At 41.7% G+C, this 13151-nt stretch overlaps 1 protein-coding gene across 1 annotated transcript; it reads left to right on the top strand.

Annotated features, from left to right (window-relative positions):
* Window positions 1–8096: 8096 nt before the first annotated feature.
* On the top strand, window positions 8097–10364 carry LOC131008328 (uncharacterized). The gene is made up of 3 exons (XM_057935212.1): window positions 8097–8699; window positions 8783–9742; window positions 10164–10364. The coding sequence occupies exons 1-3, from the start codon at window positions 8097–8099 to the stop codon at window positions 10362–10364; spliced, it is 1764 nt and encodes a 587-aa protein (XP_057791195.1).
* Window positions 10365–13151: the final 2787 nt, after the last annotated feature.

The raw sequence follows: 13151 nt of genomic DNA, 5'->3' as shown, positions 1-13151 counted from the left end.
TGTTGACGTCCAACAGTCATCCTTGTACTTTCTTCTGAAAAGCAGAATTCACATTTAATACATATTCAAAGGCATTTAATGTTCGAAACAGCATACCTTTTAGGTGCTGACTTTCCTTTAAGCCTTTTGACCAAAGGGATGACGTGAAATTAATGAATGAATCTGAGTACGGTCAGCATGTTGTCCTTCAGATAGTCTACTAGGTTAAACTAATTCTTTCATGAATCGAGTGCAACAAAGTCATCGTGCTATGTGGCATGGGCACGAACTCTAATCAGCTTAGCCGCATTTTTTATCCTTCATGCTGAGATTTTCCCATCAGCCTAGGTATCCAGCTGGATCTTCAGCTCGGTCTTGCAGTCTTTGACTTCTTTAGTAAACTTCATCAACATAGAATACTTGTGATATTTATAAGCTATGTTTTAGTCATCAGCAAGGTTTCATCGTTGGGTTTTGGCATTCCACCAAAACATAAAATTTTCTCAACATATATACTAACATATTTTTGTCTAAAATGATCCTATATATTCAGTAAATATAAATACAATATTCATTAAACGTAAATAAATTTACTAAAACATTGATATTGATAAAATTATTATCATACATGAACTCATAACATAATTGTTTATTTATTTATTCTTTATTGAATATTTAGTTAGCATATTTATGGCTCAATAACATTGACTAAGAATATGAGACCTTAAAAAATGAGTTGACTAAATTTTCATAGTGAATTATGAGATAATAATGATTATTCCAAAGTGCAAGCAATAAATGCTTCAATCCATATATTTTACAATCTAAAATCTCTTATACTCATATTATTAATAAATAATAAAATTTTAAATATAAAGTTATTTTATTTAATAATTTCTTTTATAAATAATATCACTAGTGCATCTCACGATCACAAAACTAGTTGAAATTGAATGGTTTCCGTAGAAATCCTACATATATTATAGCAAAATAAATCTTATCTTACGTGGCATCGTATAATTACTCCATTCTAATTTTCCTCAATTCTCATTCATTCTTATTTATTTATATATTTCTAATCAATTTTTTCATTATAGCAAAATAAATCCTATCCAACGTGACATCGTATAATCATTTCATTCTAATTTATTTATAAATTTCTAATCAATTTTTACATTTAAAAACTATTAAATAATCGTATAAAACTATTATATAAAGTCTGTACTATTAAATAATTGTATGAAACTATTAGATAAATCCAACATATCCATTTAATTATAAATCCTACATATCCATTTGATTATCGGAACCCAGTCAAATTAAAACACATTAGCACTTCGAGGGTCCATTCGTCTGTTTTCAAATGCCTGAAATCCCTCCTAACCTCATACCAACTTTTCTTATATATATAAACTCAATGACCAACAAGAACTCATCATGCCTCACAATCCACCATTTTTTCACCCGAAAAATTTAACTTAATAAAATGATGACATCCAGAATAGGAATCCTTATACCCACTTAATTGAGATTGTTCCAAGTGTGACTAAAACTTAAATAAAGTATACCAATAAATTAATCCACGAAAAGCAATCAATTCAAATGTCAATTCATTTTTTAGAAAATATATTCTTCAACTAAATGTTATAAATAAATAAAATACATGCCTATGCCCAATCTCTCTCTCTCTCTCTCTCTCTCTCTCTCTATATATATATATATATATATATATATATATATATATATATATAATAGCAAAATAAATCATATCCTATGTGGCGTTGTATAATCACTCTATTTTAATTTTCTTCAATTTTCATTCATTCTTATTTTTTTTCTAAATTTTTAATCAATTTCCATATCTAAAAAAGATTTATATTTGTATTTTATTTTATTATATAATATTAGTTTAAGTTTATCACATCATACTCATAAATTAATATGTATATATATACTACGTTTATATATAGATGTATTTACTTAAATACTTAACTATATATATATATATAGGGAGAAGTTCTATAGAAACACAAAGTTAGGCAGAGAAAGGAGACATATTCTAGTTCGTTAGATCAATCTTGATCAAGGGCTGAGATTAAAAGTTAATATAATTAATATAATCATTTCTCACAATAAAATTGGTAAGATTCTAAATTTTCCTAAAATTACTCACTTCCCACTTTCTCTCCCTCATCTCTCCCTCTCTCTCTTCCGTCCCCTCTCTCATCTTCCTCTCTCTCTCTCTCTTCTTCTCCCCACCGCACGAACGTCCTTCTACCGCCACGAACGTCCTCCCATCTCCTTGTTCTCTTCGATTCCGGTCGTCACCTCGCCTAGTCAGCGCCACCCCCACCTCTCTTTGCCCTTTTTCCGATGCGGCGAGAGCCACCACGAGCCATCGCCGCTGCGCGTCAAAGATCAGAACAGACGCCTCTCCAAAGCATTGCCGCCTCCGGTTTCTCCTCTCTTCCAAAATCCGATGAGGTCGGCCACCATCAATGACCCATCTCCCTCGGCAAAAGGCGAGAATCGTCGCCCCCCCTCCCCCCCGAACTTCTAGATATATTCCAATGAACATATAGTTAATTTTGTTGAACTTGTAGATATAGTCCAACGAACGTATAGCTAATTTTCTTGATATTGTCCAAATCAGCAAGTATGGGCTTCAGATTCTTATTTTAGATGTTATTCTAGCTTGAGCTGATCTTCACGGTCTATTCCCCTGCTACTTGCATACCATTGAACTTTTAGATATTGAGTGTTGAATTTTATTGAACATGTAGATATAGTTCAATGAACTTTTAGTTTTCTGTTATTGAACTTATGTATGTATTTTAATTTTATGGAGTTCAATACCATTGACGTACCTTGAACATTCACCGGAGAGGATGAAGGAAGCGGCAGAATTGGGGATTAAGGAAGGGGGCGACAGTTTATAGAGAGAGAATTTTGTTGAACTTGTAGATATAGTTCAATGAACTTTTAGTTTTCTGTTATTGAACTTATGTATGTATTTTAATTTTATGAAGTTCAATACCATTGACGTACCTTGAACATTCGCCGGAGAGGATGAAGGAGGCGACAGAATTGGGGATTAAGGAAAGGGGTGACAGTTTACAGAGAGAGAATTTTGTTGAACTTGTAGATATAGTTCAATGAACTTTTAGTTTTCTGTTGTTGAACTTATGTATGTATTTTAATTTTATGGAGTTCAATCCATTGACGTACCTTGAACATTCGTCGGAGAGGATGAAGGAGGCGGCAGAACTGGGGATTAAGGAAGGGGGTGACGGTTTACAGAGAGAGAGAGAGAGAGAAAGAGAGAGAGAGGGGGAGAGAAAGGAGATGGGAGAGAGAAAGAGAGAGAGAAAGAGAGAGAGAGAGAGAGAGAGAGAGATGAGAGAGAGAGAGAGAGAGCAGAGAGAGAGAGAATGAGAAGTGAGTAATTTTAGGGATATTTAGAATCTTACCAATTTTATTGTGAGAAATGATTATATTAATTATATTAACTTTTAATTTCAACCCTTGATCAAGATTGATCTAACGAACCAGAATATGTCTCCTTTCTCTATATAGGGGACTGTTTCTATTGAATTGAACCCTATATATATATATATATATATATATATATATATATATATATATATATATATATATATGATTGAATATGATTTCAAATTTGACGATGTTGTTTCAAGTTTGAGACGAGATTATTCTCATAACTTAATTATAGTTTCACAAATTCTAGATAAAATGATACTCACAAGTAACTTATAATCTTCAAACTCCATGCAAGATGATACTCAAAATTCAGATGTGGTATTTCAAACTCCAAAGAATATGGTTTTCAAAATTTTGACGTTCAAATGTCATATGTGGTCTTTAGAGCTTCATATGATTATCTGGTCTTATTAGATCCATATGAGATGATACTCAGATGACATATGTTTAGTTAAATTATTTCTTATCCGTCAAATTTAAAGAATTTGAACAAACTTAATACTCTCTCCGTCCCTCAAACATCTTCCTAAGAGAGGATGACACGACTTTTAATAAAAGTTAGTTATGTATTTGATAAGTTGAGAATGGGTCCCATAAAAAGTTATAAGAGTGATAGTTAGTGAAAGTGGAGAACGAGTCCCACAAAAAGTGAAATTGTAAGAATAATAATTAGTGAAATTGTTTACAAAAATAGGTTAGGAAGATATTTTGGGGACAAACCAAAATAGAGAAAAAAAAAGGAAAATGTTTGAGAGAGAGGGACGGAGAGAGTAAATATTATCGATATATGATTAACAGCAGATGCAACACATCAATCGTACACCATATCATACTTTAAATTTGCATATTTTTTATTCTAAAATCTTCAATCTCACATCAACTTTTTATAAACTTCATCAAATGGATATTTATATAAAAATGTATTTCTATTATCACAACCTACATTTAATTGGCGAAAGTGATTAAGATTAATATTATTTCAAATATTGTATTACTAATTTAATTTGATCATATCAAATTAATTAAAGAAATAATTTATATATAAACTATTTCATATGCTATAGTAATAAAAATAACATAAAATAATAATAAATGATAGCATAAAATGATTTCCGTCGAATTTCGACGGGTTTGAAGCTAGTAGAGTTTAAATTACAACATCTTCTTTATAATACCATTAGGCCTTAACCTACATGGCATGCTTAGAATTGCTCCATTTCAAAAACTTACCATATATATTCTTCATTATTTATTAATTACTAATTAACTTAGATATAATCTAAGTTAATAAATTTTATTATTTACTTTATCTCAATAAAAATTATATTTACATGTCTGACATAGTCAAACAGAAAGAATGAAAGCATGACGTCCCCCTCTCTCTCAAACCCTAACCCTATTCTTGAGATTTGATTACACAGCCGCCGTTCATGACTTCAGACCGTTCGCTTCTGACGTCGGCAGACCGGAGTGGCCTTAACCTCCCTTCGGTCTCTAGTAACTTCAACCCCCGTTCGCTGAAGACTCTGGTTCACGAGTTCAGCCGCGTACCTTCAGTTTCCATCAATGGTTTAAACCCTAACATGGCTGTCAATACTAACGGCGGCTCTTTTGCGCCGCCCTTTAGAGAGAAATCAGATGTCGGACATTCATCTAGGGCTGGGCCCTCGTACGCGAATGTCACCACCCTTACTCGTGTCAAAAAACCGGATCTTCCAGCGCATAAGTTCCAAGCCTTGCGTCCCTTCAGGGCTGAGGATAAAGGAGTCCTGAAAGTGCCTAAGGATATTCAAAATTTTTAGGCGAACAAGTTCAGGTTTGCTTTGATTGGAAGGTTTTTGATGAACAAAGGCGAGAAGTCACGTACTACACGTGAGTTGAAACAAGAATTGCATTCATGCTGGGGAATTCAAAATAACTGGAGTCTAATGCCGATGGGAAAGGGATAGTATACGTTGAAATTTCAATCTAATGAAGATAAGGCAATTGCGAAGTCACATATAATCTGGGAGCTCTCAACAGGATCGCTACGTCTCCGATAGTGGGTCAGGTATTTTAATCCTTACAAGGAATCCTCCTCTCTTGCGAATGTCTGGGTTCGCATATACTATTTGCCTGTGGAGTTCTGGCATCCGGAGGTCTTAGCCGGGATTGGGCGCTGGTTGGGCTCTTAAAATTGATGGAAACTCGATTGATGATGAAGTGGCGCATTATGCACGTATCTTGGTCGAAATTGATCTTGCGCAGCCGCTCGCGGAGAGCATGGTGATTGATGGGGGTGACTATGCTTTCAATATTGATCTTAGCTATGAGTTCCTTCCACTCTTTTGTACGAAATGTAAGATAATTGGACATTCGGTGGATCGATGTTGTAAGGGGAAGAAGGTGGAAAAGCAGCCGGTGGAGGTGCCTAAACCAAAGGAGCCGGAATGGCAGGTGGTTGGTAGAATTGAAAAGTCGCAGTTAGACCATGATAAACGTCTGGATGCCATGGGGGACATTACCTCTGAAGTGTTTTCTGACAAGGAGGCGGAGCAAGAGAAAGATCTCTCGGGGCCAGATTTGCTGGAGCTGGCTTGCCAGAAATCTCCGATGAGTGCTAATCAATTCACTTCTTTGGAGCTTTTGGATGCGGAGGAAAACATTGACAGGATAGGGAATGCGGAGATCCCGAGGAAGGTGACAGTCGATTTGGCGGAGCTGAATGGCAGAACTGGATTTGGAGTAGAGTTGGTGAGCTCTGGCTCTGGCGCAGAGCTGAAGGGCAGAACTGGGCCTGGTGCTGAGCTGAATCTGGGAGCTGGTGGCGCGAATGGTGGAACGGGATCTGGAGCAGAGCTGACTGGCAGAACTGGAGCTGGATCAGAGCTGAATCTGAGTGCTGGCTCTGGCGCAGAGCTGGATGTCAGAAAAAAATCTGGAGCAGAGCTGAATGAAAGCGCTAGACCTGGTGCAGAGCTGATTGGCAGAACTGGTCTTGGAGCTGAGCAGAATGTGAGCGCTGACTCTGGCGCTGAGCTGAATGGTAGATTTGGATCTGGAGCAGAGCTGAATGTGAGCGCTGGCGCTGGCTTGGAGCTGCATTACAGCATTGGAACTGGAAACGAGCTGAATGTGAGAGATAGCGCCGGTGCAGAGCTGGCTGGCAGAACTGGACCTGGAGCAAAGCTGAAGAGTGCTGGCTTTGGTGCAAATTTGAAAGGCAGACCTGGATCTGGAATAAAGCTGCTTGTGAGAGACGGCTCTGGCGCAGAGCTGGAGAGCGGATTGTGAGCACTGGCTCGGGGGCAAAGCCGCATGGCAAAGCTGGATCGGGAGAGGAGTTGCATGAGAAAGTTGGCTCGGGCGATTTTGAGGCGTCAGAGCTGAATGATAAAATGAGTCCGGGCCGAATTACAACGCAAATGCTAAATGATATTGTTGGCTCAGGAGAGGAGACCTCTGAAATTGCCAGATTCGAATCTGGTGTGGCCAGAGAAGAGCAGATGGACGGCACGAGCAATGATCAGAGCAGGGCAGACCTTAGGTCTGACAAAAGGCCAGAGCATGGAGATAAAAATCTAGAGCAGAGTATGGCGTTGTTCGCTTGTGAAAATGAGATGAAGGTGCAGCGTTTAAAAGAGTCGGTCTCTTCACCCAAGAAAAAAGGACCCGACCATCTAAAAATGACCAAACGGCTCAGAATCATAACAAGGCTTTGATGCAATGGGAGGAGAGCATCAAGAATCGGTTAAGAAAGGCGGTTGATGTTGGGCAGAAGTCGAGCGATTATATCATTGAGTCTCGACATTCGGATTCTTTCAAAACTATGGATAACGTTTCGAATCAGAGATGGGCGGATGAAATGGAGCGGGGTCAGACTCCGCTCTCGACTTCAAACCAATCTTAATGAATATTCTCGTTTGGAATGTCCGGGGCCTTACGGACGAATCTAAACGACTGTTGCAGGAGCACCGCCGCTCATTTTCTCCTATTATTATTGGGTTGATTGAACCTAAGTCGAAAATGCGTAAAGTTCGTCAGAGTTTTTGGCGTTCTATTAACATGACACCTCGTCATCACAATTGTAGGCTCCCCAGACGTCCTAATATTTGGCTCTTAGCTCAGCCCTCGGTGGTCACGACTATCATTTTCTCTTCGGACCAAGTGGTGGTCGCCAATTGTACGTGGGGTTCTCAGAATTTCAGGATTGCGATTGTTCACGGCGCCAATGACAAAGTGCTGCATCGACAGCTCTGGCAGGATCTGATGGGTTTTACTGATGGGAAAACGGTCTTTATTGGGGACTTCAATGCGGTCAAGGGCGCACATGAGAGGGTCAGCAATGTCGCGCCGGATAGAAAAGTTCTTGCCTTGATTTCTGTAGCTTTATTGACGAGACGGAGTTTATTGAGTCCCCCTCCACGGGAGTTCATATGACCTGGTCCGGGCGTAGACTTCTTCCGAGGCATGTTGAGTCGCGTCTGGACAGAGCTTTATTTTTCTCGGATTTTTCTACCAGTTGGACGGAAATCAACACGCATGCACTTCCTCGGGTTACTTCGGACCACTCCCCGCTGATTTTCCAGTGCAGCTCGAACATCCCTCCAGGACGACGTTCGTTTAAATTTCTCAAGATGTGGTTGTTGCATCCTGGGTTCCATGAGGTGGTGGCTAATTCATGGAATATTGATATGGAGACGCATTGCCCAATTTATCGTGTTATGTCCAAGCTTCGGAGGCTGTGTGGGGAGCTAAGAACTTGGAATAAAGATGTCTTTGGTCATGTGGATATTCAAATTGCGGATCATCAGAGGCACCTCTTGTCGGTTCAAAATAATATCTCGGTCATGGGCTACTCGGATGAGTTATTTGATGAAGAGGTGGGAGCTCAAGCTGCGCTGAATTCTATTTTGGCTAGGAAGCATAGTCTACTTCAACAAAAATGTAGGGCGCATTGGCTGACTGATGGGGACAGGAATACCGAGTTCTTTCATCGTCTCCTCAGATTTCGTAAGAATAATCTTCGCTTGGAGCATTTGAGAATCGGGGACACGGTTTCGTATGATCAGAATGTTATTCAGCAACATATTGTGGATTTCTTTTCCAATCTCTTCAAGGATGACCTTCAACATCAGGTGGACGTGACTATGCTTGAGGCTAATATTGATCATTATGTCACTGATGATCATAATGCGGCTCTCATCAGGATTCCGGATGACGAAGAGATTCATGCTGCTGTGTTCAGTATAGACGCTAACAGCTCCCCTAGGTCGGATGGGTTTTCTGGAGCTTTCTTTCAAATTGTTGGGGCACGATAAAGGGAGATGTGCTCAAGGCGGTGAAGGGGTTTTTCATCAACTCCTACTTGCCGACAGGCTGTAATGCCAACATTTTGATTCTCATTCTGAAGAAAGAGACCGTGGACACCGTAGCGGACCTCCGCCCTATCATTCTGTCCAACTTCTTCTTCAAAATTATCTCGAAGATTTTGGCCACGAGGCTCAACAAAGTTGCGGCAGAGCATGTCTCTCCAAATCAATTTGGCTTCATTGGGGGTAGATCCATTCATGATTGCATTATTCTGGGTTCTGAGGGCTTAAGTTCTATGAATCGTATTGGTCGTAAGTCGAACATGGCTTGCAAGATCGATATTCGCAAGGCTTTTGACACCATGAGTTGGGATTTCATTCTGAAAGTCCTCGGTGTCAATGGGTTTCACGAGAAGTTTGTACACTGGATTTCCATCATCTTTTGCTCTGCTCGTATCTCCATTTTGTATAATGGACAGCTCAGTGGTTATTTCCCTTGCTCGCGTGGTGTTCGACAGGGTGACCCGCTCTCACCTATTCTTTTTGGCATTGCGGATGATGTGTTAAGTCATATCCTGCTTAATTGTGTTCGCTCCCATCACTTGATTCCCTTGGATTTTAGCCAGGCTTCTCATTTCCCTACGCATCTATTTTATGCTGATGATATTCAGATTTTTCGCAAGGCTTCTCTCAGGAACGCACACAAGATCAAAGAGATTCTGGACTTTTATGGTGGTTTGTCTGGCCAAATATGTAGTTCTCAAAAGTCGAATGTGTCTCAGGCTATGCAGAGGAGTATCGTTCGTGAGCTTGAGTTTGGCATGGGCAGCCTCCCTGTTAACTACTTGGGGGTTCCGCTCTTCTCTGGTCGTATGAAGGCTTCTTATCTACGCCCTATCTATGATAAAATCATTCAAAAGTTCTCTAGATGGAAAGGCTTGCATTTGTCTATGGCGGGTAGAATTTGTCTTGTTCGTTCGGTCATACAGAGCTCGGTCACTCATTCTATGATGGTGTACAAATGATCGAAGTCGTTGATCTTTGCTTTGGATCGGCATTGTCGCAATTTCATTTGGACCGGAAATGTTGATCAAAAACCGTTCTGTCCGGTTAAAAGGTCAAGGGTTTGTGCTCCGCGGGGGGAAGGAGGTCTGGGGGTTCGCTCGTTTTCCAGCATGAATCGAAGTTTTCTGATGAAAACTGCTTGGTGTCTTATTGATGGAAAGGATCTTGCTTTTGCGGTTCTTCGTACTAGGTATTTGGATAATTTTAGTCATGCTAAATGGGCCTTGGCGTCTTCTCCTTTTTGGACGAGCATTCGTGACTTGGTGGATAATATGGTGGAGAATTCTTTTTTTTTTCATCAGCACTGGTGCTAGTACTTTGTTCTAGTGTTATGATTGGCTGGGATATAAGTTGGTGGATAAACTTGGTATTCCTGATTACATGCACATGTACTTGAACCAGGCGGTTGATGATTACTACTATGATGGTATTTGGCATTTCACGGAAGACTTTGTGATTCGATTTCCGGATGTGGTGGTGGATATGCTTGTCCTCCCGATTGGTGAGGAGGAAGACGCGCGTTTTTGAAAGCCTTCTACTTCGGGTAAAGTTACTTCGGCTCTTGCTTATGCGGAGATCAGTCCGTCTTTTCCCAAAGTCAGCTGGGGGTCGTGGCTATGGGAGCGATTCATTCCGGATCGCAGATCTATGATATGTTGGAGAATTATCCACTCCAAAATGCCAACGTTGGATTGTCTTGGCAGAAGGGGGATTCAAGGTCCTAATCGTTGTATTCTTTGCGGTAAAGCTGAGGAGAATTTGACGCACCTTTTTTGGGATCGCTCTGCTATCCGTCCCTCTTGGATGGAAATTTTGACTTGGTTTGATAAACAATACCTGGAGAGGAGTTCAGATATCCATTCTTTCTTAGTTTCCTCATGGAATGTGGAGTGTAGTCCCTTGGTGTCGGCCTTCTGGAAAGCGGCAGTTGTTAACATGGTTTGGAAAATTTGGGACTGCCGTAATCAAGCCACCTTTGATGAGAAGGAGTTTCATCTGAAGATGATTTTGAGTTTCCTTAAAGTTGCCTTCAAAGAAATGGATACTCAGTTCACCAAACTTGGTCACTCCAATAACTCTTGGAATGACTACATTATTCTTCGTCGCATTGGTGTGGCGACTCGGGCTCGGCCTCCTCCGATGATGATTGAAGTTCATTGGTGGCCACCGGTGAGCAGCTAGATTAAAGTTAACACGGATGGCTCGGCGACAGGTACCCCGGGCATTATCGCTGCGGGCGGGGTGTTTAGAGATAATTGGGGTTGGGTGAGAGGTTGTTTCCACTTTAAAGGGGGCAAAGGCTTTGCTTTTAAAGCTGAACTCCTTGCTGTTATTCATGCTATTGACATAGCGCATCTTCGTGGCTGGCGGCAGCTTTGGCTTGAAGCTGACTCGACTTATGTTATTCGTCTTCTTCAGACTCGGTCGGTGGATGTACCTTGGCGCTTTCTGGCGGCTTGGAAAAATTCTTTAAGGCTTCTTGATGACTTCCGTTTTCAAGTCTCTCATATTTATCGGGAAGAAAATAAGCCGGCGGATTTGATGGCCAACTTGGAGCGAAACGAAGGTTGGTGGCCTTACGCTCTGGATGAGATTAAACTTGCGGTGCCCCTTGATATGGCAACGGATAGTTCTGTTCGTATTAAGTTATGAGACCTGAACTGTGCTTGGTCTTGGCGGAGTACGTCGCGGAGTTCCCAGAGCTGCACGGGTTCTTGCGCTGGAGACCTGACCAGAGCAATCTTCATGCGGCGACCAGAGCAGAGCTGGTTCTAGGGCAGAGTGGTTTGCAGAGCAGAGCGGGTTCGTACCCTGGAGGCCAGAGCAGAGCTGTTCACTCCAGAGCAGAGCAGTCTTCATGCGGCGACCAGAGCAGAGCTGGTTCCTGAGCAGAGTGGTTTGCAGAGCAGAGCGGGTTCATGCTCTGGAGGCCAGAGCAGAGCTGTCCACTAGCTGAGACCAGAGTAGAGCTGGTTCCAGAGTAGAGCTCTCTTCAGAGCTTACTTGCTTTCAGGGCACCAAAGCAGAGCAGTCTTCATGCGGCGGCCAGAGCAGAGCTGGTTCCTGAGCAGAGTGGTTTGCAGAGCAGAGCGGGTTCGTGTTCTGGTGGCCAGAGCAGAGCTGTCCACTAGCAGAGACCAGAGCAGAGCAGTCTTCATGCGGCGACCAGAGCAGAGCTGGTTCCTGAGCAGAGTGGTTTGCAGAGCAGAGCGGGTTCGTGTTCTGGTGGACAGAGCAGAGCTGTCCACTAGCAGAGACCAGAGCAGAGCAGTCTTCATGCGGCGACCAGAGCAGAGCAGTCTTCATGCGGCGACCAGAGCAGAGCTGGTTCTAGAGCAGGAGTTTAAAATTATTTAAGGCCATTATCTTAAGGCTATTTTCAAAAATAGGCGACTATTTTTCGGACTTGCAAAAATAGGCCAATTATTTTAGTTTTTGGTATTTTAAAGCCACATGTGTACCCAATCAGGCTATTTGGGCCACATTTTAACCCCAAAAAGTGGCCTATAAATGCTTAATTGAGCTCAAATGTGGCATAAAAATACCAAAAATTAAAATAATTGGCCTATTTTTGCAAGTCCGAAAAATAGTGGCCTATTTTTGCAAATAGCCCTAAGATAATGGCCTTAAATAATTTTAAACTCTCCAAGGCAGAGTGGTTTGCAGAGAAGAGCGGGTTCGTACTCTGGAGGCCAGAGCAGAGTTGTCCACAAGCAGAGACCAGAGCAGAGCTGGTTCTAGAGTAGAGATTTTTTCAGAGCTGACTTGCTTCAGGGCACCAGAGCAGGCCACCTCTTTCCGTTACTAGAGCTGAACTGGTTCCAGAGCTGAGAGGTTTCCAGAGAAGAGCGGGAGTGAGCTCTGTTGACCAGAGCAGAGCTGTCTTCAAGCAACGACCAGAGTAGAGCTGGCCCCAGAGCAGAGTTGCTTCCATGTCTCAGAGCAGACCTCTTTGTTCCGCCATGGCGAGGAAGGTGAGGTGTTTGCGGCGACGGCGTATTACCGGCCGTTAAATACCCTTGCTTCTTCCTTTGTCTTTTCTTTCTTCAGTGTGAGTTTTTGAGGTTAGTTAGTTTCTGGCGACGACGTCTCTCCGGCCGAAACTTTGCCTCTTGTTTTTCCCTTCGGGGTGGTCCCGGCAGTACGGTGCTTCCGACGACGGCGTAGTACCGGCTGGGTAGCTACCGTTTCTACTTTCTCTTGGGGACTGTTGGGTTGTTGGTTGTGGGATGCTTACGGCGACGACGTATAACCGGCCGTGGAGCGTCTCTTTTGTTTGTTCTGGGCTCGTTTGTGGTTGGCAGTTAGGCGATG

This window comes from Salvia miltiorrhiza, chromosome 2 (genome assembly GCF_028751815.1).
Source record: "Salvia miltiorrhiza cultivar Shanhuang (shh) chromosome 2, IMPLAD_Smil_shh, whole genome shotgun sequence".
Taxonomy (NCBI): Eukaryota; Viridiplantae; Streptophyta; class Magnoliopsida; order Lamiales; family Lamiaceae; genus Salvia; species Salvia miltiorrhiza.
This window is presented reverse-complemented; position numbering and strand designations above follow the sequence as displayed.

What these genes read in the sequence shown, in the direction of transcription:
- LOC131008328 (XM_057935212.1), top strand. Translation starts at nt 8,097, where the DNA reads ATGTGGTTGTTGCATCCTGGGTTCCATGAGGTGGTGGCTAATTCATGG. An exon ending in ACGAAGAGATTCATGCTGCT is followed by an intron (nt 8,700 to 8,782) that starts GTGTTCAGTATA and finishes GGCACGATAAAG; the next exon opens with GGAGATGTGCTCAAGGCGGT. An exon ending in TGGCGGGTAGAATTTGTCTT is followed by an intron (nt 9,743 to 10,163) that starts GTTCGTTCGGTC and finishes ACTTTGTTCTAG; the next exon opens with TGTTATGATTGGCTGGGATA.